General features: G+C 42.3%; 1 protein-coding gene across 4 annotated transcripts in view; it reads left to right on the forward strand.

Annotated features, from left to right (window-relative positions):
- Positions 1-25,398, forward strand: part of ERC2 (ELKS/RAB6-interacting/CAST family member 2) — an 881,888-nt gene that overhangs the window by 33,992 nt on the left and 822,498 nt on the right. For all 4 annotated transcript variants that reach the window (XR_006390837.1, XR_006390839.1, XR_006390838.1 and 1 more), the window contains exon 2: positions 7,866-8,668. Coding sequence is in view for 1 of the 4 variants with exons in the window: in XM_044300746.1 (XP_044156681.1) it covers positions 8,012-8,668 (657 nt within the window). In the remaining 3 variants the exon portion in view is untranslated. The remainder of the gene's footprint in view (positions 1-7,865; positions 8,669-25,398) is intronic.

Raw genomic sequence — 25,398 nt, forward strand, 5'->3', positions numbered from 1 at the left:
CAAAGATTTTTGGCGCGCCGGCCAGGCGGAGGATCCGGGGTGTGTTCTGGGTTAATTGGCATTACTTTCTCACAGTGACACTTAGCGCAGGCTCATGCTGGGATGTGAAGATATGAAGGTGGGAGGGAGTGCGAGCCGGAGGAGATGATCAGCGCTGTTACACGGTAAAGATGTGTACAGTGTTGGAGGTCCGTGCCGATTTACAGTTTTTAGAGGATGAGCTTTGCTTTCTAGTGTCAGCGCTGCCCCACAGTTTGGGAGGTGAGCGCTGCTTCTCAGTGTCAGCGCTACTTCATAGTTTTGACAGTGAGCGATGCTTTCCGGGGTCAGCGCTGCTTAGGCTGCTTTTACCCTGGCGTTTTGGTTTCCATTTGTGAGATCCGTTCAGGGCTCTCACACGCGGTCCAAAACGGATCAGTTTTGCCCTAATACATTCTGAATAGGATAAGGATCTGCTCAGAATGCATCAGTTGGCCTCCGTTCCGCCTCCATTCCGCTTTGGAGGCGGACACCAAAAGCATTTTGGTGTCTGTCTGACGAAACTGAGCCAAACGGATCCGTCCTGACACACAATGTAAGTCAATGGGGATGGATCAGTTTTCACTGAATCAATCTGGCACTAATAGAAAACGGATCCGTCCCTCGTTGACTTTCAATAGTGTTCAAGACAGATCCGTCTTGGCTATGTTATAGATACAAACGTCTGCATCCGTTCTGAACGGATGCAGGTTGTATATTATCTGAACGGATGCGTTTGTGCAGATCCATGACGTGAAAGTAGCCTTAAAGGGAACCTGTCACCGGGATTTTGGCCATAGAGCTGGGGACATGGGCTGCTAGACGGCCGCTAGCACATCTGCAATACCCAGTCCCCATAGCTCTGTGTGCTTTTATTGTGTTAAAAAAACGTTTTGATCGATATGCAAATGAACCTGATATGTGTCCTGTATCCGGAGATGAGTCCAGCGGAAAGGAGCCCAGCACCGCCCCGCGTCCTCCGAATCTCCTCCTTGCTGGCTGACGTCACAGAGCTGGAGCGCCGAAATCTTGCGATGCGCGAGCTAGCGCATGCGCAGTGTCGGCATCATGTTCTTCCCTGTGCTGGCATCATATGCCAAAAAGAGGGTACTTAATTCAATCTATTAGCCAGTTCGGCGTAATATATAGCTCTGTGATGAATGTGTATAGAGTCGGCAAATGTAGTGCCCATATCATGGCAGTGTGCGGTTGTTGTAGAAAGGCAAAGACAGTCCATACATGTGGTGTATCCATCTACTATAATGGTGTGTACATGTAGGAGAAGAGACAGTGTGTGTTTGTGTGTGTGTATATATATATATATATATATATATATATATACACATACATATTCATATTTGAAGATTGTGTATTTCTGATGGACTGGTTAGTATCTTGTTGTATCTAGGTATGGGATGATTTGGATAATGCAGCATAAATGAGTAGACTTAGGATAAAATCAAATCATAACTAGTAATGTAAAATAAAATAAATGGGACGCTTACAAGTCCGGTCTATCCAGCTTGTCTGTCAAAATTTAGACTAGAAGGGTATGTCCCTATCTTTTATTTAGGGATCTAGTCGGTTTATTTGTTGTTTTGTTGATGGAATTATATTATCATTTCATTTATTTCATTTAACCCATGGGGGTGAGTGTGTTCCACTGGTAGATCCAATAGATCTCGCGTTTTTGGAGGAGATTGAATCTGTTGTAAGGGTTAGGTGGTATGAAATCTATTGGGGTGATTTTAAATGGTGTGTGTAGGATTTTTTTTCTGGAGTATTGGCGCAATGCCTGGATAGGCTGTGTTTGGTATACTGTTTCTGTATGTGGTGACGATGTTGATTCAGGCGGCAGTGTAGTGTTTGGGTTGTGCACCCAACATATTGCAGGCCACATTGGCATTCTATCATATAGATGACGTACGGGGATTGACATGTCAGGTGGTGTTTGATGTTGAAGGAGGTTCCGTTGGTGTTTGACGAAAAGGTTATTTTATTATGTGTGATGGTAGTGCAGCATAAGCAACGGGAGGTGTTGCATCTGTAGCTCCCTGTTTTGTTAATGTTAATTTGGGTGTGTCCCTTCTGGTGATGTTTTGGTTTACTGGGCGCCAATACGTTTCTGAAGGTGAGGGCGCGTCTGTATGTTATTTTGGGTTTACTAGGGAGGTACTTTTTTTAGGTGTGCATCTTGAAGTTGAATATGCCAATGTTGTTGTAATACTTGTAGAATGGTGGAGTTAGATGTGCTAAATTGTGTGATAAAATGGAGGTTCATCGAGCAGTTTGTTCTTTACTGCTGGGTTTTAAGCACTCCGTTTGCGTTAACTGTAGGCTCTTCTTGTATGCGTCTTGTATGATTTGTTAGGGGGTATTGTTTTTCTTTAAATCTTTTTTCTAATATCTTTGCTTGTGTGACAGAATCGGTATGGCTGGTGCAGTTGCGTCTAATGCGTTTGTATTGGCTGTAAGGTATATTTTTAAGCCATTTATTGTGGTGGAAACGGGTGTAATGGATATAGCTGTTGGTGTCGACAGTTTAAAAAAAAGATTTTAGTAGTAAGTCTGTTCTCTTAATTAGTAATGACGATGTCGAGGAATTCTATTGACTCTCTGCTATATTTGGGGGTAAAAGTGATGCCCCAATCTGTGAGGTTCAGGCTGCTGCAAAACTCCATGGCAGATTTCTCGTCACCGTTCCATATAATAAACAAGTCGTCTATATATCTTCTGAAGTGGATAATATTATCTTTGTAGGTATGGTGTCCCCAAATATGTACTTCCTCGAATACGCCCATGAATATGTTTGCAAATAATGGCGCCACCCGTGTCCCCATCGAGGTCCCAATTCGTTGGTGGTAAATGTTGTTATTGTATATAAAGTAATTGTTTTCTAAGATAAATAGAAGGCTTTCCAGTAGGAAATCTATCTGCATTGGTTTGAGGGATTGGTCCTTGTGAAGAATAGTCTTTACACAGCTGATCCCTAATTAGTGACGTATGTTGGAGTATAGGACAGTTATGTCCAGTGTGAGGAGGCCGTAGTCGGGTGACCATTCTATTGTCTGTAGTTCTCGAATGAGCTGACTGGAATCGTGTAGGTAGCTTGGTAGTTGTTTCACGTACGGTTGTAGAAACATATGAAGGTATTGGGATAGATTGCTTGTGGCACATTTGGTGTTTGAGACTATCGGTCGTCCGGGTGGATGTGTGGTATTTTTGTGTATTCTAGGCAGGTGATAGAAGTATGGGGTACATGGTGTTTTTTGGTGTTAGAAAGTTTTTCTCTTATTTATAAACTGATTTGCAAAGGCTTGTTTAACTTGTGTGTTGAGCCTTTTGGTTAGCTCGGGGTAGTGGTCACCCTTAATCTTTTCATAGTAGCAGGTGTCACCCAGAATGTTCAGAGCTTCTTCTTCATAATCTTGGATATTCTGTATTATAATACCCCCACCTTTATCGGCTGGGCGAATGACTATGTTACTATTGTTTTTTAGATCATTAAGGGCTGCTCTTTTGATTTTGCTCAGGTTCCCTTTGTAATTGAAGGCATTAGTGTCATTGGTTTTTATTTTTAGTTCTTGTGAGATTAATTTGAAGAAAGTGGGAATGACGTGGCCCTGACTTTGTATGGGGAAGAAATTTGATTTGGGTCTGACAACGATATGCCTGTATGTCGGTGGTGGGATGGTCTGGTTTGTTTTTCTATGGTGGCAGTTTTATTTATTTTTTATTTGTTCTATCTCAAAGTGCCTTTTGATGGTTAAGTTTCTTCTAAATTTTTGTATATCAATATATAATTCAAGAGGATTTACCCTATTGGGGGACAAAAAGATAGGCCTTTTTGTGGAAGTTTTGTTTCATAGGCTGTAAATTTGTGGGTAGATTGAAGATTTTAATTGTGGATTGAGCATTGTCCTCTGGAGTTGGTTTAGTAGTAACAGGGTATATTTTTCTAATTTTTGTTTTCTGTGTGCCTCTTCTTTTTCCTCATGGTCTATTTTTCTTTTTCCAGGTGTTGGTTTGTAGTAGTGGGTGATTTTTGGGTGAGGGTTTTTTGGGTGGGCAGGGGTGAGGTTGTGGTGTGTGTTGGCGGAACATAAAAAAGGCACCAAAGTGCAAGATGCTAAGCTGGTGTTATCCACAACTATGGTGTTTTTGGTGGGTGTTGGTGAGGCTGTATGAGGATAGATAGGTCGGAGATTGGGACTGGTCGGTGAGGGGGTGAGATGTAGAGTCAGGTTGTTGATCAGTCGTTAGGTTGGTTATCTGGTGTATTGAGGTAGATTGAAGATCGATGAGGGAAGGTGTGTTGTCTGGGTGGGACATGTCAGATGTTTTTAATTTTTAATTTTTTATTATGGGTGGCATGCCCTCTCTGATACAACCTTTGTTTTCTAGATATTTGGATCTGAGTGCTCTAAATCGTTCGAGGAATAGATCCGTGTCAGTGAAGGATGGATAGGGTTCCAAGTTTGGGGTCATATTAGTGTCGGGTCTATTCTTGGTAGCGGGGCCCTGGGCTCATGGTACTTGTATCATGTGCTGGTCGGGAGAGGAGAAGAGCCCTTGAGGTGATCTGAGTTGGAGATTAGGGTAGGCATATCAAGTGCTTCGGGGGACAGTCTTGGTGTGGCCGTATTGTGTGTACTCTCTGGGGGATATGTAGTTTCGGACTTCTCCGACTTCTTCTTATGATTCTTCATTGGGGGCTTAATTTGCGGCTTGTGGTATTTTTGGTTAGTAAAATAGCAGCTCTTTTGATTTAACTGATTTCAGGTGGGGTATTTTTTACCCTGGTGTCTTGTTATTTGTTTGTTTGTGTATTGGAGAGGGTGTCCTCGTGGGAACATATTTGTATTGTTTCTGTGTGGTGTATCTAGAGATGGGTCTTCCAGTGTGCTTGCTTTCAGTTTTTTCCAGGTGCGGTAGGAACTTAGATCTTTGTCATTTCTATCTCTCTGTAGTTTGCTTGCATTGGTGACTATCGTATCAGATTTCATCTGGTATATTCTATTAGTGAGGTTGTGGTTTATGGTGGTGAAATCTGGATGTTTAGAGTATTGTAACAGTGATTGGATGTTTGTTTTTATGTCTTTGGTGTACGTCTCTGTAATTGGTTCTATTTTGTTGATGATGATCCTAATCAGACCTGCTGCACACTGATCTAGTCATTCCACTCATATTCAAAGGTAGGGTCATCGGGAAATGTTGGTTCTATACACCTCCTGAAAGAATCGAAGTCTGTGATGGTCCGCTGGAGTATTCAGGCAGAGGAGGCCTTCAGGTCATTGAAGTCGGTGTTGTGTGGGATCTCGGTCCTAGTTACACCCAACTTCAATAAGAAGTTTATTGTACAGATAGATGCCTTTGAAGTAGGTCTAGGTGCTGTACTGTCTCACGGGAGACTGCATCCCGTTAGTTTCCTGAGCTGTAAACGAACACCAGCCGAATCCTGGTATAGTGTAGTCGAGAGGGAGTGTCTCTCTATCAAATGGGCAATTGAATCGCTATGCTATTATCTGCTGGGGAGGTCGTTCTGCCTGGTGACGGATCATTCACCTCTCACGTTGATGAGTCAGGTGAAGGAGAGGAATGCTCGGGTCACCAGATGGTTCCTTTCCATGCAAAATTTTAAGTTTACAGTGGAACACAGGTCGGGGACGCTGTAGGGGAATGCAGACGCCCTGTCCATAGTCCACTGTATGACGTGTGTTCACCCCCACAGGTTTGAACAAAGGGGGAAGGGTATGTGAGGCGGTGACAGGAGTCATTTATGAGGGGAGATATGTGTCACCCAGAATGTTGCAGAAAGTATTCTAAAGCGGCTTGCTTATACCAGGAATGTGTCACCAAGGTGTCACGCCTTGGTGGAGTAAAAGCCCTAGTCCAGGTGTCCACTAAAGTAGTTGGGGGACACCACATAGATAGTGTAGCTGGTTCAGCTAGTTCAGGGCGGACTTTTACTGGGAACAGGCAATGTGTTGGGTGGGTGCCTGTTCCCCAGGTTCCAGTCTGGGACTTGAGGCATGCTCATGTCCAGGGATCCTATTTAATCCTGCTACTGGATCTTAGGTGTGTATCAATCTGGAGGAAAGGCAGACAGTGTGAGGTAACACTGTCAGAGTGTGCTACGACTACTGAACCCGGCTGCGATCCGGATGTACCGGCTGTACTGACATGAAAAGCCTAAATAAAGAGGACTTTTGATGAACAGTTTGGTGTCCCTGCCTTTGAACACTGGTCTTGTGAGTACGGTTCCCCACAGTATTCAAAACCATTATTGATATGTTATAAGTTTAGCTCTCTACATGAATACGTGAACTAATGTGTTTTAATTTTTGCCCTTAATTTTTGAGACCTGTCCTATATTATAAGGCCCTTTTTATGTTCTGTTTCCTGTTACTTAAACCTAATTTACTGTATTTATCTCCTAGATCGGCAGCTTTATAGTCGAGCTGTTTACCCACCAGACTACAGTCTTAGCTGCTATGTCTTACGAATAAATCAAACCTGTGCTGCTGTTCAATAAATGTCTTTCTCCATATATAATGTAGAAATAGTATCTCTCTGTGCTGTTATTTCCCTTTCAGAAGTTTTATTACAGTATGGAAGAGTATGTGAAATACGGCACACAGTCTGAGGTCAGCAGACAGTGAGGGGTCAATACAGAGATTACAAACAGGTCAGGTAGCAGGGAGTCACAATCCAGGAATAGTGGCAGAAGTCAGTACATAGACAGAAAATACAGCACACCTTTCCAGGATACTAACATGCTATGAACCTAATGCTCAGACAACTTACTATAGGGAGGGGGGATGAGAGGAGGGTCCGTGCCGATGGGACAAAGACCGGTGCATGTGAACAGAGCAGCGGCAGCCCGTGGCCATCACTCTAATATTCTCCTAGTTCAGTTTGAGTTTTGGTGGGCGGCTTTCTCTTGTGAGGTTTGTAGTTGTGACTTATTCTTGTCATTTAGTTATAATTGACTTAAATGCCATGTACACCTTTGGGGGGAATTTTTTTATGATTGCATTTTACTCATTTTGGGCTAAAAATTGGTCTTTTTTAAAAATATTGGTGAGGGTCTGACACCCAGGACTACTGCCAATCTACAAAATAAAATGGCCCTTCATTGTTTACCCCGGGGAACAGAAGCTGGTCCATTACTGTGGCTTTACCTGGTACTGCAGTTCAGCCCCATTCAAGTCATTTTATGATTCCGTTTCTTGTTATGACTTTTGTAGTAAAAATTTGATTTTGGTTCAAGCAGTATTTAGACGCAAAATTAAGTTATCAATTATTAAAAAAAAAAATTGGGAACAGTCTGACTGATAAACAATTTTCTCAGTAATGGTACTTAAAGGGGTTGTCCGGGTTCAGAGCTGAACCCGGACATACCTCTTTTCACCCAGGCAGCCCCCCTGACTTGAGCATCGGAGCAGTTCATGCTCCGATGCTCTCCTTTGCCCTGTGCTAAATCGCCCAGGGCAAAGGCATTTTTTGGAGATCCGGTGACATACCGGGCTCTTAATGGGGCAGCCAGGAAGCCCGGTGACATCACTGGCACTGATGGGCCCGGCATTGTGTGATTGTAAACAACAGAGCCCTTGCCCAGCGCGATCTAGCACAGGGCAAAGGAGAGCATTGGAGCTCCGATGCTCAAGTCAGGGAGGCTGCCGGGATGAAATTATGGGTATGGAGCTAAACCCGGACAACCCCTTTAATTCTGATCTCTTGAAATTCAGTAATGTTGGTATGCTATAAAATTGTTCTTTTTCATAAAATGTACTTTTTATTTCACTTCTGGTTAACATCATTTTCTCAATCTTGTTTGTTTCTAGGTTGCCTTTGCTTGGAAGGTCTTCGTAATGGAAAAAGAACAATGAAATCTCAAGCAGATCTCTAGATGCTAAACTAGACAAACTAATCCTTATTTAATAGTATTCATAATCAGTTTTCTTGTCTGGTACTACAATACAGCACAACAATGTATGGAAGTGCTCGTACAATCACTAATTTGGAAGGCAGTCCTTCCAGATCGCCTCGATTGCCAAGATCACCTCGTTTGGGCCACAGAAGAACAAGCAGTGGAGGAACAGGTACAGGTAAAACACTGTCAATGGAGAATATCCAGTCCCTTAACGCAGCCTATGCAACGTCTGGACCCATGTACTTGAGTGACCATGAGGGTGTCGCCTCTACTACTTTTCCAAAAGGGACTATGACTCTTGGAAGGGCTACCAATAGAGCTGTCTATGGTGGAAGAGTCACAGCCATGGGAAGCAGTCCAAACATTGCCTCTGCTGGTCTTTCACACACGGATGTCCTGTCCTACACTGACCATATAGGCTTGACAAGCTCTTCTCACCATCATCACCACCATCACCAGGTACCTTCTATGTTAAGGCAGGTGAGAGACAACACTATGCTCGATCTTCAGGTTCAACTGAAGGATCTACAGAGGGAAAATGAGCTTCTGAGAAAAGAGCTGGACATAAAAGACAGCAAACTTGGATCTTCCATGAACAGTATTAAAACGTTTTGGAGCCCAGAACTTAAGAAGGAAAGAGTCCTTCGAAAGGAGGAGGCTGCAAGGATGTCTGTTCTGAAGGAGCAAATGAGAGTATCTCATGAGGAAAATCAGGTATTTTGTTGGATGCAGAGGTTAATTCGCAGTAGAAATGTTATTGAGATTTAGCCTTCAGATTTCCATGATTTTGTAACATGTGTGAAGACATTGATTTTCTTCTCTGTTTTTTTTTCTATACTAGGTAGAGGTGTTTGCTGTAAGTTCTGTTACATTTTAATGAAGTTTATGTACAAAAGTGTAAATAGTCACAGTTTTAAATTTTACCTTGAAGAAGTCGTTTGATGTTAAACTGCGTGAAATTAACTCAATGCTTAATTAGAATGGATTCTGCTTTCTTTCTGAATTCCACAGTCCATAATCTGAAGAGCAGAAATAATGTTTAGAAGCTCCTGCAGTAGCCCGAAATAACCCATTTTTCCACTGATTATTTAAAGAGGAGGTCCAACCTTGTAACCTTATTTTTTAAATTTTTCTAGTTCATTGTTTTGTGCCTACAGCTCCTGTGGAAATCTGTCTCCATGGTAACAGTTGCTATGTAGTCTGATCCTGCAGTTGCTATGAAGTCTGATCCAGCACCCCCTTTCACCTGTCCCTTGTTTTCATATAATAAATGCATGTTAGTAAGAAGTAGTGGACAGATGGAAGGATGTGTAGTTATAGTATCAGACTACTCAGGATTTGTTTGCAGCCTGTTACCATGGAGACACATAGGTCAGCAGGAGAGGCATAGACAAAAAAATGAGATATTTATTTTATGATAGTTAGGAACAGTTTACTCGGACATAGAGGACTAATAAGCAAGATGATGGAGATCAGGCTGTATATGATTGAGAGAGTCACCATCTAAATGTATTTTAGGGAGTTTTCCAGGAGTTCGCTATTGATGACCTATCCTCAGCACCATATGTTGTATAGTAGCCGTGCTTGGTATTGCAGCTCAGGCCCATTCACTTGAATGAGATGGAGCTGCACATAGGCCATGTGACCAATAAATGTGATGTCATCTGGTCCGCAGCTCTCAATGAGTGCCTCAGTCTCTTTGAACAGCTGATCACTGGTGGTGCTGAGAGGTGAACCCCCACCGATCTGATATTGATGACCTATCCTTAGGGTAGGTCATCATCATCGTACTTGTGGAAAACCCCTTTAAGAAAAACTATGATTGATGGCCCGGCTTTTGCTGTCAGTGTAATGCCAGTCATTCAGGTCTGACAACCTGGAGCTTGTACAACGAGGCAGCAACCAGCCTACCTCATCTACTAAGATGTGGATCTCAGGACGCCGAATTGCAAAGGATTTCTGGAAATCTAGAACATTTAGAGCTATTTCAGGAAGACTCTTAAAGGGATTGTCTCATGTTGACAATCCCTTTCCATAGACGTGGCAATTCCTCAGTTTGGCACTACCTTCAGTTAGCCAGAGTGGTGGAAAGCCATCAGCAAAAGTGGCTCTGACACTGGCAGAATTGGTGCTTTCGTGTATTAAATGGTGGGACATTTATTTCAAATAAAATGTACTGCCAGTTGCTATTTCCCCCAGAGCTGATCAACAGGAGTCTCTAAAACTGGACCCTTGGCAACAGCTTCTATTTGTACAGGGCCCAAGGATGAGATTAGACAACCACTTTAATGGTTGAGAGCAACAGCTGTATCTGTATAGGAAATCAGGATAATAGAACATAAAAAGTCTTCACAGGAGGACAACTTAAAGAGTATGTAAACCTTCGGGGTTATTTTTAATATTTTTTTTTTATGATTACATTTTTTCAATTGGTCTTTATTAAAAATATTCAGCCGTTCTGTCACAAAGGGTTAACTCTCTAGCTGTGTGAATCGTACTTTCACTTTGTGTAGGTCATCTATTAAGCCTTATCTCTAAATTACTAAAAGGTCATATACAGTTATTTAAGCCACATTCATATTAGTCAAATAAAAATTGAGCTATAATGAAGGTCAGAGATAAGCAGCCCTCAGCTGAGCTGCCTGATGGGAAACAGTAAAAATACAGAGCCTGCTACTAGAGAATCTCAAGGCTGTACAGAGAAAGGGGCTCAACATTTTTAACTAAGACCAATTGAAAAAATTATTTTAGCTCAAAATGAGTACAATGCAATAATAAAAAAGCCTCCAAAGGTGTACATAGCCTTTAAGCCTGCCATACAAATTCATAAAAATAAAAAAGTACGGAGACAATACATCTTTTCTATGCGATTAATTCCAGATGCATCTGGAATAAATCACACAGAAAGGACGTGCTGTCTCACTCATATTTCACTTGTGAAACAGAAAAAAAGTCAAAATGACAGATTCGCCGTTCTCTGGTTGCTTCACCTTCCATTAAATTTTTTTAATAGGAAGTGTTCAAAAAAAGTCATATACACAACAAAATGGTATCTGCCCTGAAAACAAATGAGCCCTCACACACCGTACACATAACTATAAAAAAAATTGTGGGGGTGAGAATATGGTGCCGAAAAGAAAAAAAAAAAGAAACATTTTTCAAGGTTTTTATTTTTTTCAGTAATAAAATGCAAGAAAAACTATACTTATGTGTTATCACTGTAAACTTACTGACCTGCAGAATAAAAGTAACATCAGTCAGTTTTACCGTATAGGGAACGCCGTAAAAACAAAACTCATAAAAAAAAACTGTTGCGGAATTGCTTTATTTTTCCAATTTAACCCCATTTGAAATGTTTTTCTAACTCCCCACTACATTGTATGCAATACTAAGTGGTGGAATTAGAAAGTGCAACTTGTCCCGCAAAAAACAAGCCCTAGTATTGCTACGTGAACTGAAAATTAACAAGGTTATGGCCCCGTAGGGAGTGTAAAAACGAAAACGTGAAAAAAAACAAGAAAAAAAAAAAAAACGGTTAACGATCTGATGCAACTTGATTTCACAAATTTATATGAATACCCCAGATAGGAAGATGTTATGGGTCACGGTTATATGTTGTGTTGTGTGTGGAGCAAACCGTTAGGAAAAGGTTTTTCATGAAAAAAGCATGATGTGACTTGTTGAGCCATGGTTGTCAAAGGGCAGAGGGATTTGGTGTAGATGGGGTTGTCATGACAAAGCGTGATATGGCAAGCAGTGTCCCCTGGGTATGCCGAGCGCGCTGTTGTCTGCAGCTGCTAATAGCTTCTAAAAGCCACTTAATATACCCGAGAGCAGTAATACCAAATGTTAAGAGACAAAACATAGTCCACAAATATACACAACACTGGTATAATACCCGCTGGTCTGCTAAACATGTGTGCCGGGGCCCCATGGATGGTAAGTAAGTACTGGCCTTGAACATATCTGGTACTGAATGAGAATGAGAAAGGTAAGGCGACTGAGGTGAAGACTTGATAGTCGTCTTGATCCTCCATCCTAGTAGAAGTTCTTGTAGTGTCTGTTGTGTTTGTATAGGCGTACCAGCGGAGGCACCATGCATGGGTCAGCTGCTGTCTTTAGATACAGTTTCTTCATAGCTGGCATTTGATGTGTGCCTTTTGGCTAATTGGCATCAGTTACCGGTATATATTTCATGTATTAGATATAATTTTCATTTTCTTTATTTTTGCTCCATACATGGCATATTCTTATTAGATAGCCCTTAGCATTTGTCTGATTTTCTAGACAGCAGGTACGCAGGTTGTCACAGGTCATCTCTAGTGCATCCCAGGCCACTGCCAACACGGTTTAACGGTGTTTCTGACTGACACTAATCTGTCTCTGACTGGATTGTGTTGTTGGAGTTTTACCGTTGGAAGCTTACTGTTCGTGTTGGACAGATCCTTGGTATGGTGCATAGAGTTTCAGTTTCGTAGAGTTTACATCGAAAATTTTAGATGGCGGAAAACTTTTTTTTTTTTTTTTGTTAATTCTGTATAAATTAGTAAAAAGAGAAAATCATTGCTTGCCAAAAAAGCTTGCTTGCCAGGAGTCAGATTTTTCCACCGAAAATCTGCTGAAAAATCTTAAGGACAAATCTGCACCAAATGATTGGTGCAAATGTTAGTGCATCATAGTGTGTATATATATATATATCTTGAGAAATATCTCGTGGGTGAATAATGGACATTACTATTAAACTTTTCCTGGGAGTGCTGTGGAATTCCTTTGCGTTATGGCTCATTCACATAAACGTATTTTCTTTCAGTGTCTGTTCTGTCTTTTTCCGGACCGTATGCAGAACCATTCATTTCAATGGGTCAGCAAAAAAAAAAACGGAAGTTACTCCGTGTGCATTCCGTTTCCGTATGTCCGTTCCGCAAAAGAATAGAACATGTCCTATTATTGTCCTCATTACGGACAAGGATAGGACTGTTCTATTAGTGGCCAGTTGTTCCGTTCCACAAGATCCGGAATGCACACGGACGTCATCTGTATTTTTTTCGGACCACAAAATACATACGGTCGTGTGCATGAGCCCTTTAGGTATATAGATATAATGTATGTGTATATACACTATGTATACTGTATGTGTGTTTATATATACTGATATATATATATATAGTTACATAGTTAATACGGTTAAAAAAAGACATAAAGCTACTTTCACACTAGCGTTAGTATTTTCCGGTCTTGAGATCCGTCATAGGGTCTCAATACCGGGAAAAAAACGCTTCCGTTTTGTCCCCATTCATTGTCAATGTGGACAAAACGTAACTGAACAAAACGGAATGCTGCAAAATGCATTCTGTTCTCATACTGGAGAGCACGCTTTCCGTCCTGGGATGCGGAGCAAGACGGATCCGTCATGACCCACAATGCAAGTCAATGGGGAGGGATCTGTTCCCCATTGACTTTCAATGGAGTTCATGACGGATCCGTCTTGGCAATGTTAAAGATAATACAACTAGATCCGTTCATAACGGATGCAGATGGTTGTATTATCAGTAACGGAAGCATTTTTGATGAACCCTGCCGGATCCAGCAAAAGCGCTAGTGTTAAAGTAGCCTAAGTCCATCATGTTCAACCAAGGAATAGGTGGGGACGCGAATCCCCGAAGGGATAACAAAAAAAATGACAGCACTAGCAAGAAAAGGCAAACCTTTGTCAAGGATAAGTGCAAGCCCAAAGAAAATAGGCAATTACCCAAAATACAAAATAGAAAAGAGGGCAGCACTCTAAAAAAAAAAAAAGAAAAAATATCCTTTATTCACCCATATGATAACATGGGTGAATAAAGGATATTTTTTCTTCTTTTTTCTAGTGCTGCCCTCTTTTCCATTTATATATACCAGTATATACTATGAAACCTAAATTTTATATAATGAAATCTCCCTATTTTATGCAGAAATTTGAGGAATATGTACAACACTTTTCCCGGAATGATTTAATCTTCTTTGTTACCCTGTATTTGCCTGATGTGCTTCCTGACGCCTGTGCTGTTATCTTCTTGAAAATTGCATTGGAGACAGCGCTGTTCTACGGCAAAAAGATAATTTTGAATCTGCTTCATTATACTAAACTAGAGGCTTATCACCTCAATTATTTCCCTGTAAGCCATGCCTCCAGAATAGTTGCTTACAAAACAGGACTTACGTTTTATTTCGGCTTTATCTCTGGTGTCTGCAGGGTTTATTTTACCTTTTCTTTTGTTACAATTAACATATTACGGTTTGGCTTTTTTGTGTCTTTTTTTTTTTTTTTTTTTTACATTTTAAAGGGGTTTTATACTAGTATACAACAGAGTAAACTTGTGGAAGCACTTGGAGCATTCATACATTATCTCTAACATACACACTCGTAAAGGGGTTGGCCGGGATGAGAAATATAGTCTAAAAACAGTGCGATCCCGTTTACGACATTGCTGCCACCTCCCTGTGGATCACATTGACCTTTAATGGGGTCTGTCGTGGTGTCCATCCTTTGATAGGAAGAATAGGCCTGTATACAATGTTAGTCTTCCCATCAAATCTGATACATTCTGCTTGTGGACTCTTCTGTGCAGAAGTAACATCTAATCAATGCGACTACAATGAAATACTACTTGCATCCGTCTTGTAAAAAAAAAAAAAAAAAAAATTCTGGAGCATCTATTCTTATGACTCTATGTTGTGCTATTCCTTTATTATTCCTGCTAGAGGATATGAATGAATTGCTAGTTTGCAGATGGGTGTTACCAATTGGGGATGTGTCCCTGCAGTCTGACATTACTCCATCAGTACTGCCAGTGTCAAACTGTGCAGTGACCCCCCCCCCAGTAATACATTTGTAACTTCTAGCAGGAATAATACAGAAATAGTACAACATAGAGTCATAAGAATAGATGCTCCAAAATAGTTATTACATGGGGAATGCAAGTAGTTACTACAACGGACCTGTTAGGAGAGGGGACAGCTCCTTTTTTTTTAGAATTGTGTATATTTTGGTGCTTCACCTGACATGCACAAGACTGTATTTTGTATTTGTGTTCCAATCCACATTTGCAGATTGCACATGGACCCATTCATTTCTATAGGTCCACAAAAAAAAGTGTGCATCAGTGTGTGCGTTCCGCAAAATTATAGAACATGCTCTATTCTTGGCCACAAAAAAAAAACTGACGCAACACGAAAGTCACCCTTTTTTAATTATTACTGCAGATCTGCATTTTGCCGACCGCAAAACGGATACAGTTGTGCACGTGAGGCCTTACTGAAATACTTTTAGATAATGTTTTTCTTTTGGAAAGTCACAGAGTCTTTTCTGTCTACGGTGAGACCGGATCCACCTGCCTTTGGTGGAGCCATAATTAAATGTTTTTAATTACACTCTACTTACTGACACACGAGACGCCCTTCAGAGTGGTAAGTAGATGAGATAAGAACCAGTGCCTCGTGTCACGGTGGGAAAATCCCTTTATCAGGAAGACATTGTAATTGAAGACAGTTGCCAAGTTTGGGCTCTGTGGTATTAAAATAAAACACAAGAGTGTGATGAGCGTTGGCGTTATCTGTCAAGGTTATTAGTTTTAAGCAAGTATGACAGAGAACGAGGATGAAAGATAGTTTCTAGTGAAGTTATATTAAATGTGTCCTTTCATGTGCAAAGTAAGGTTTCGTTCGGGAATCAAGTCACCTGCCACGACACTTTGTCGTTTTTATTTCTTTTGATAAATGGTCACTAATCTTTGCATGAATCAATAGTACACATGAATTTAATAAACTTTGTAATATATCTTATCAGAGAAAAATGCCTCTTTCTCCCTGTAGCAGCTAATTCTTCCATGTCTCTCTAGACTTTTGTGAGCAGCATGTATGTATGTATCGCCTTCAACTCCTCTGTCCCTAAACTTTTATGGGCAGCATGTAATTTGATCTTTTACTGAACTGTCCATATCGTCTCTCAAGATGGATTGTTTAGGAGGAGAGAGAAAAGCGGCATCATGTCATCCATGTGTGGTTATGTGCGCACTCAGAAATTCTTTGTAACTGTAGCTGGAGTTCATCTTGATGCCAGTCAGAGTGGCAATTCACATTTCTGAAGAAGAGTATTGATCCAAGAATAAAAATGAATAGATTATAATACAGAAAGGGATTTTGCTTTCTAATTAAAAGGGCTATCCTCTTTGGACAATCCTTGTTTGTTACAGCCCTAGGTAGCAAGACCACAACTGGTTGACAGTCACTATACTACTAAGGTGTAGAGATACAGGGGTCCTAACATCACCACTTTGGTCAGTCATTGGCTGCAGAGGGACAGGTGACCCCCGTTAAACAGGATGTTGACACAGAGAACCAAAGTGAGTGATTGTCAGGGACTGAAAAAGCTGGAAACCAGAGACAGGGAGCAGGTGAGTATGCTTCGCTCCGCAGGTCCGGCAATGTGGAGAGGGTGTCAGGCTGAAGGGACCCCGAACATGGACAACTCCTGAATAACTTTTCAGGCTGCCTTGTATCTTCTATACGTTCACCTCACTGGCAATTCTGCCTTGAGCATGCCTGAATCATGGGATATAGACTGGTTCATAAGACAAATTGCATGATACCCCCAGTGAGAAGATTATGGTCGTTAGCTATTGTATCCAAAGCAACCAGACTGTCAGATATGACTCAACTGTTCATCTTAGATCTGGTTTGGCACCAGGCTGACAGCTGTGAAGGAGAAAGCCGATGGCAGCAGGTTCCCCACGCCGCTCCTAATTTTAGGCCTACAGTGTTAGATTTTACTAAGAATATTTTGAGGTGAAGAATGAACTGTGGATGGTAACCAAGTGCAGAATCTAATCATAGCAACAAAATGGAAATTTTAAATGGCTTAGATTAGTTTTGTAAATCGCTGCAAAATGTCAGTCTCCTCTCCGGAGTCTCCAGCTCAGAGACCTTTATAAATCCTCTTCTATTTTTTATGGCAACTCAGCGATGAAACTTACAAGGGTGAAAGATGAGCGTGTCACCGTGAAGGTAGAAAGCTATAAGGGAAGATCTATTCTGCTTGTACCATAACGTATGGATGAATGCACCTTTTTCCTGGAAAAAATACTGGTCTATTCCTTTGAGTAGAAGACTAGATAAATATTTCATTGACATTCCCAGAATCGTTCATTGCTTGCACAGTGTATTCCAGGAGACATGACACTCGTGGTGTGGTTGTTTGGCAGGTTTCTCTACAATCTGCTTCTGTCCTGCTATCATGCATGTTCAACCTTAGAACCTGTATAAATATATTAGGGATTTGCATAATGTTAAATTATTGGAATTGACCCCTTTAGCTACACAAGTGAATGAATGATCTCATGCAGGACTGCAAAGTGTCGTCAGATTCCCTTTTACTTGCCCTGAAGATTGATCGGTGGACTACAGGCTGTTGGACAATATACCTGTACTCTGTGTCATGTTCATATATACTGTAGGTATATGAAGGTTTTCCTCGAAAGTTAGGGAAATAAATCAAGCTACAATAAGAACACGGGGGTGCCTATGCCAGTCTTGATCTTCTGTGCGCTGGGCACTTTATAGTAAATCTTTGGTCCTCCAAGCTCCAGAAACTTGAATTTTCTCCAGCTAGAGGCTGGCATAGACTTGACCTATAATTTACCAATGTGATGACCTCCCTAAATAAATTCAACAGGCAGTGGGAGGGTGTACACCTAAAAAAAAAAACATTGTCCTTTGTGGTCATTGTGGCAAAAGCAACAGACAAAGATTTTTATTTTTTTAAAGCCCCATTTGGGTGGATTGTGTGTTGGTCTCTCATTCCATTTGTAACGCCTGTAGGTAGTGACAAACACGGACAGTGATCCCTGACCTAGAACCCAGGCCACTTTCCCTACCTATTTTCAGTACATTGCCTAGGTAGCAAGACCACAACTGGTTGACAGTCCCTATACTACTAACGTGCAGAGATACACAAACACCAAGAGACAAAACAACACAAAAACAGGATGGTACGTAAATGGGTCAGAACCAGACAGGCTGTGCAGCACCAAACGAGAGGAAAAGAGACAATCCGAGATCAGAACCAGACGGACAACGCAGTACCAAACGAGAGGCAGGGAGTGGTCAGAAGACAAGCCGGGGTAAGCACAGGAACCAGGAACACAGCTAGTGAGTCAGAGACATCACTGGTATAGGGCGAGGAAGGGGTTTAAATAGAGCACTAAGTTCCAGGATCAGAACCTGATAGGTCATGACTCGGCGCTCCATTAGTCAGTAACACTAGCACATAGGAATAGAACAGCTGAGCAATCGGCCGACTGCTGATCTCCTACAGCACACACCCACCGTGGGGAGAAAGAGCATTGCATCCTGTTACTAAGGATGCTGTCGTGTCCTCAGGGGCTTAGTAGCACGTCTCTCCCGCAGCCGAGCCGAAGATGGAGATCGTGCCGCTGGAGCCCAGGAAGGTGAGTGTGTGACACCATTGGTGCATTGCATTACACATCCAGAATATTTGGGCCAGTTATAATCCACAGGACTTCATCTGGGCAATAATATTTGTGCAATGAACCAATTTATATGTGGTCATTAAAGGACTGATTGGGCAATCACTACTTGTTTATAGGTTCCTTAGAGAATAAACCGATCAGAAATGTTCCCACTGCTAGGATATCCGCAAGGGCTGACTGGGAACTTGAATTGGCCTTGAAAAAAAAATAAAAAACATGTTGTACACTGGTCAAAATTTACAGAAGGGTGAGCAACACAAGTAGGCAGGGACAACAGAACTAGGCAGGGCCAGCAATACATTAGTGCAGCACAAAATACTGTCCCAGCAGAACCAAATATCATAGTGCAGCACAAAATACTGTCCCAGCAGTACCAAGTACTACAGTGCAGCATAAAATACTTTCCCAGCAGAACCAAGTACTAAAGTGGTGCACAAAATTGATGATGAGAGCATCAGATCACATGTGCCTGGCCGGCGGCTGTATGGGGGGTTCAGGCGGCCCACTGGGCATCGATTCACTGGGAAATTTCCCTGTAGGGTCCATGTCCTGTCTACCCCTGGACTCCCAATAATCGCAGGGGGAAACCTGACAGTAAGTGTTCGATTTCCCTGCACCGTTTCCACAGGGAAATTTAGACGCTCTTTGTAACCACTCTCAACTTTAGCCAGAATAGAGGACCCCTCTATTAACTCAGAATTTCCTAAGTACATATTCACGTGTTGCCGATTTGCCACAAGATTTTTATGCAGTGATGGTCAGTTTGCAGTGTTCCCCAGCGAACACGTGCGGGCTGCTATCTTTAGTAAGGTAGACTCACCTGTCCGGCAATGCACAGGTAAGCCCTTACCTGTGCCGGGAGCCTGTCTGAAATCAAATGCAGTCACCGGGAGCAGGAAGTTCCGAGAACAGCCTGATGAAGGCCCCCGGCAGCTGTTTTCGGAACTGCCTGCTACCGGTGACTGCATTTGATTTCAGACCGTCTCCTGCCACAGGCACAGGTAAGGGCTTACCTGTGCATCGCCGGACGGGTGAGTCTACCTTACTAAAGATAGCAGCCCGCATGTGTTCGCTGGCAAACACTGTGAACTGACCATCACTGTTCCCATGCAGCAAATCCACAGCATTTTGAAGTACCACCAAAGAGGTTATCAGTTCGTGCTGCTGATCTAAACTGCCGATTTCACCCGTTGCAATGCAGTGAAACTTCCGCTTCAGAAATGCACCAAAATAGCGTATATAAGAAAATCATATTCAAGTGAATTAGGCTAAGCTGCAATACCAAGCACAGCCACTATACAATTTGCGGCACTGTGCTCGGTAAGCCGTGAGTCTCCTCAAAAACCCCTTTAACTGTGATAATTGTGAAGATGTAATTGTAAGATGGTAGGTCAGTAGATGCAGAGGATTTTTATACGGGAACCTCAGTTTTCTTCGATGTTTCATGCACTATGATAATTTCACTCAAGTGGCTGGTTGGATCTTTATAGTGTAATCATTCACTTCAAATGCCATGCAATATAGATTTGAAGGGAGCTTCAATGTGACCATAAGGCCTCTTTCACACGGGCGTCAGTTTTTTTGCCCGGATAAGAGCCGGGTGCGTTGCGGGAAAATGCGCGATTTTCCCGCGCGAGTACAAAACATTATCATGCGTTGCACTCGCGTGAGAAAAATCGCGCATGTTTGGTACCCAAACCCGAACTTCTTCATAGAAGTTCGGGCTTGGGATTGATGTTCTGAAGATTGTATTATTTTCCCTTATAACATGGTTATAAGGGAAAATAATAGCATTCTGAATACAGAATGCATAGTAAACCAGCGCTAGAGGGGTTAAAAATAAATTTAAAAAATTTTAACTTACCTTAGTCCACTTGATCGCGAAGCCCAGCATCTCCTTGTGTCTCCTCTGCTGCTGAACAGGACCTGGGGTGAGCTGCTGCATTAAATAGAGGTTAAGGACCTGTGATGACGTCACTCCGGTCATCACATGGTACGTCACATGATCTTTTACCATGGTGATTCACCATGGTAAAAGACCATGTGATGACCGGAGTGACGTCATCAAAGGTCCTTTACCTCTATTTAATGCAGCAGCTCACCCCAGGTCCTGTTCAGCAGCAGAGGAGACACAAGGAGATGCCGGCTTCGCGATCAAGTGGGCTAAGGTGAGTTAAATTTTATTTATATATTTTTTAACCCCTCTAGCGCTGTTTTACTATGCATTCTGTATTCAGAATGCTATTATTTTCCCTTATAACCATGTTATAAGGGAAAATAATAATGATCGGGTCTCCATCCCGATCGTCTCCTAGCAACCGTGCGTGCAAATCGCACCGCATCCGTACTTGCTTGCGGATGCCATCCGATTTTCACGCACCCCATTCACTTCTATGGGGCCTGTGTCACGTCAAAATCGGACAATATAGAGCATGCTGCGATTTCCACTGAACGCACAAGTGATGCGTTAAAAACAACGCTCATGTGCACAGCCCCATAGAAATGAATGGGTCAGGATTTAGTGCGGGTGCCATCCGTTCGCCGCATGGATCGCACCCGCATGGAAAACTCGCCCGTGTGAAAGGGGCCTAAGAGTGGCTGTCAGGTTGCCAAGAATCACAGATGTGAGCTCTACTGTTACGTATTGGGAGTTAGATGAAATTATTGATTACCGCTCCTTGTTCATACTCCTCCTCCTTGTTTTATCTCTTAGGCCTCTTTCAGACGGGCGTCCTGAATTTGCTCCGGATGCATTGCAGAAAACCCAGCACGAGGGTGTGCACAATTTCAGTCAGTGTTTTTTTTTTTTAATGCATTTTGCACGCGCGTGATAAAATACTAAATGTGGTACCCAGACCCGAACTTCTTCACATGGTTATAAGGGAAAATAATAGCTTTCTTAACACAGAATGCTTAGTAAAATGTTGCTTGAGAGGTAAAAAAAATATATATAATTAACTCGCCTCATCCACTTGATCGCTGAGCCGGCATCGTCTTCTTTCTTCCTCCTTGAGGACCTGCAAAAGGACCTTTGATGACGTAATCGGTGATGTCAGCGCGGGTCCTGCTGAATGAAGATAGAAGGATGACGTCATCAAAGGTCCTTTTGCAGGTCCTCTAAGAAGAAGAAAGAAGACGATGCCAGCTGCGCTATCAAGTTATTTTTTTTATTTTATTTTTTTACCTCTCAAGCCACATTTTAATAAGCATTCTGTGTTAAGAATGCTAATATTTTCCTTTATAACCAGGTTATAAGGGAAAATAATACAGTAAATTGACATTTATCAATTTACTAATATCATCTCCTAGCAACCTTGCGTGAACATCGCATTGCACCCGCACTTGCTCGCGGATGCTTGCGATTTTCACGCAGCTCCGTTCATTTCTATGGGGCCTGCGTTGCGTGAAAAATGCAGAATATAGAACATGCTGCGATTTTCACGCAACGCACAAGTGATGCGTGAAAATCACCGCTCATCTGCACATCCCCATTGAAGTGAATAGGTCTGGATTCAGTGCGGGTGCAATGCGTTCACCTGGCGCATTGCACCCGCGCGGAATTCTCGTCCGTGTGAAAGGGGCCTTAATCTCTCTGGGTCACAGAGTGGTAAAATAAATGCACCTGTGCAATGACACCACTCCATTAGTCTTTAGCACATATCTTGCACCTGGTACCGTGGCATGCTACAGTAATGTGCCACAGCCATGAAACTCTGCGAATGCACCCCAAGGTGGGTGCTCTGTTGAGTGCTTCAAACCCCATGAATTTTGGAATAGGTAAGGGTATGCATTTATGCACGTGTGGGTTTTGCCAAACGTTTTCTGGTTCCGAGACTACTCCTATCAGCTATCTCTTTCAACATATTTGGCTTGGCTAAGTTTGTGCCAGGCTGATTGCTTCTTAGAGGATTGCATCTTGGAGTGAAAAACAACTGCTGCTGTTTTGTCACCTGTTGCTGAGAGCTGCGCAGTGTGCATGAATGCGCAAGTGCATTAGCGGATGTACAGTATGTGGGTGGGTAAGTACCTGTGTAGTCTCAGCATTTTGTGAATACATGATCGGAATTGTTGCTGGAGCTTTGCAGTTTTGGGAGGATGGGGGGAGTCTACATTTATGTAGGCATACTAGAATCAAATTGGGCATGCTCTAAAACCAACTGAAAATCACAGATTTAGCACTTTTCACTACAGAAATACATTCCCCCATTGTCTTTTTTTCTTAGCCTTTTGGCATGTTTCACTTTTTTGCTACTTCACGCTTTCCTAATGCATTCAGATAGGTCTAAAATGAATTAAGAAATTCACTGCAGGCAGAGTTTTATTGCAAGGTGTTTTTTTGCAATGAGGTTGTGCTTTTTTTTTTAGCTGTTTTGGGTATTTTTGCCAAAACTCAGCATGCTCTAAGTATGGTGTATTTTTCAGGTGCCCCTAGACATCCCTACAGGAGTTGAAAAATGCCTGAAAAAAATAAAATAAAAAATAAGTAAAACCCCCTGTATAAAATTGTATAATAAAAAAAAGTTTGCATAAAATGCTGTGAAAACACAGTAAAAATCCATGGAGTTAAAAAAAAACTAAAAAAAAAAAAACAACACTCCATAAAAATACAGTTTGTGGATATAATTCACAAATGCAGCCCAGGTGTCTTGCAGCGCTGGATCCTAGGTTCGAATCCAAGAAGGACAAGATCTGCATGGAGTTTGTATGTGCTCCCCGTGCTATGTGAGTTTCCTCCAACGCTCCAAAGACATGGATTGTGAGCTCCACGGGGGACAGCGAGTGATTAAGCGCTGTGGAATATGTCAGCGCTATATAAGTGCGTAAATAAATGAAAATAAGATAATGTATTCATACTCATCAAGGAGAGCGCTAGCCAGTAATTTATTTCTTGCCATGGTCATCTCTGGTTGCCGGACCTAATGCTAATAGTTTCCCAAGCCTATTCAGGCTCTTCCTAGCGGAGCGTATTCAGCGGGGAGCCCGATGGACTCGCTAATCAATAATTACAATGTGGCTTTCATTCTAGGTTTGTTTTTTACTGTTTATAGAGAAAGCACCGAGTGATAACTCTTACGTCCCTGGCTGTTAAGTCGTGCACTTTTTGAGTCCCAGCTCCGGCTACATGAAATGTATCTGGGAGCATTAGCGTGAGCTTATAAGTAGCAAACTTATTTCCCTTGTTCGCCTGCGTTCTCTGCTCAGAGGTTCGGTGTAAATCTCCGGCTGATGCTTCAGCGCGGGGCCTTCAAGCTGACTGCAAAATCTAATCCTCTTTCCGAAGGCAGCACAAAGCGTCTCTTTTACGAGTGATTTATTCATATACCTATCAGGAGTGAGTGCGAAAAGCCGGCAATATTAAAATTAATAATCTATTTTTATAAGCCGAAGCATATTGTAAATTTTAGAGGGCGGCAAATGAGAATAACAAAAAGCTGTCACGTTGCATGGTTGTAAATATTTAGCTGTACAATACAGTCAATGCAAAGGCTGCTGTAACTTAGGTGGCACGTCAGGGCGCCAATCATGCCCTTAGGCTACCCACACATGGTGCACATTAAGCATATTTTTTTTTCTGCCCAAATTTTCTTGCATAAATTCCACAGCGCAAGGGCTCATGCACACGACCGTCTGTATTTTGCGGTCGGTTAAAAACAACAGATGACATCCGCGTGCGTTCCGTATTTTGCAGAACGGAACTGCTGGCCAGTGATGGCCAGTTCGCAGTGTTCGCCAGCGAACACATGCGGGCTGCCATCTTTAGTAAGGTTAGACTCGCCCGTCCAGCGATGCACAGGTAAGCCATTCATTCTCAATGGGGCAGGAATATGTGCATCCGCATTTCCGGAGCCTGGCCCCGATCTTCCAGTCCACAGCTCCGGAAAAAATAGAACATGTCCTATTCTTGTCCATAGGCATTTCTATAGTGGTGCTGGCTGGGTGTATTGCGGATCCGCAATGCACTACGGACGTCTGAATGGAGCCTTAGGCCTCTTGCACACGGACGTTTTTTTTTTCTTTTCGTTTCCGTTCCTTTTTTGCGTTCCGTATACGGACCATATACGGAGCCATTAATTTCAATGGATCCACAAAAAAAATGGAAGGTACTCCTCATGCTTACCATTTCCGTATTTCCGTTTTTCCATTCCGTTTAAAGATGGAAATTGTCCTATTATTGTCTGCATAACGGACAAGGATAGGACTGTTTTATCAGGTTCCGTTCCTCAAAAAATGGAATGCACACGGATCCGTTTTTTGTGGACGGCAAAATACTGAAAAAGCCATACGGTCGTGTGCAAGAGGACTTACTACGTTTTTTTGAAAGGTTAGTGACCATTTGTGACTTTATGCAGAGACACACAGAGGATTTTCTAGATGAGACTGTGTTCCAGCGGATGTCACATTACACAGATACTCTCCATTGATTTAGGGTCCATTCACACGTCCGTATGTGTTTTGTGAATCCGCAAAACACGGACATGGGCAATGTGTGTTCCACATTTTGCGGACCTCACATCGCTGGCACTCTCATAAAAAATGCCTTTTCTTGTCCGCAATTGCGGACACGAATAGGACCTGTTCTATTTTTTTGCAGATACGGAAGTGCGGATCCGCAAATGCGGATGTGGACAGCACATTCCGGCCCCATTGAAAATGAATGGGTCCACATCTGTTCCACTAAATTGCGGAACGGATGCAGACCCATTTTGCGGATGTGTGAATGGACCCTGGAGGTGCAGTACAGCAGCACACAGATTGGCCATTGCTCAAACATAGGGAACCGTATGGATTCCATATACCGCCGTACAGGATCTGGGCACAGGACTTTTGCATTGACCCTTTAAGGCGTGTTCAGATGCAGCTGATGTATTCTGCCACAAATCCAAGCATAATCCTTGTGTAACATCCAGGGGGAATATT

The sequence above is a fragment of the Bufo gargarizans genome, chromosome 7 (genome assembly GCF_014858855.1).
Source record: "Bufo gargarizans isolate SCDJY-AF-19 chromosome 7, ASM1485885v1, whole genome shotgun sequence".
Taxonomy (NCBI): Eukaryota; Metazoa; Chordata; class Amphibia; order Anura; family Bufonidae; genus Bufo; species Bufo gargarizans.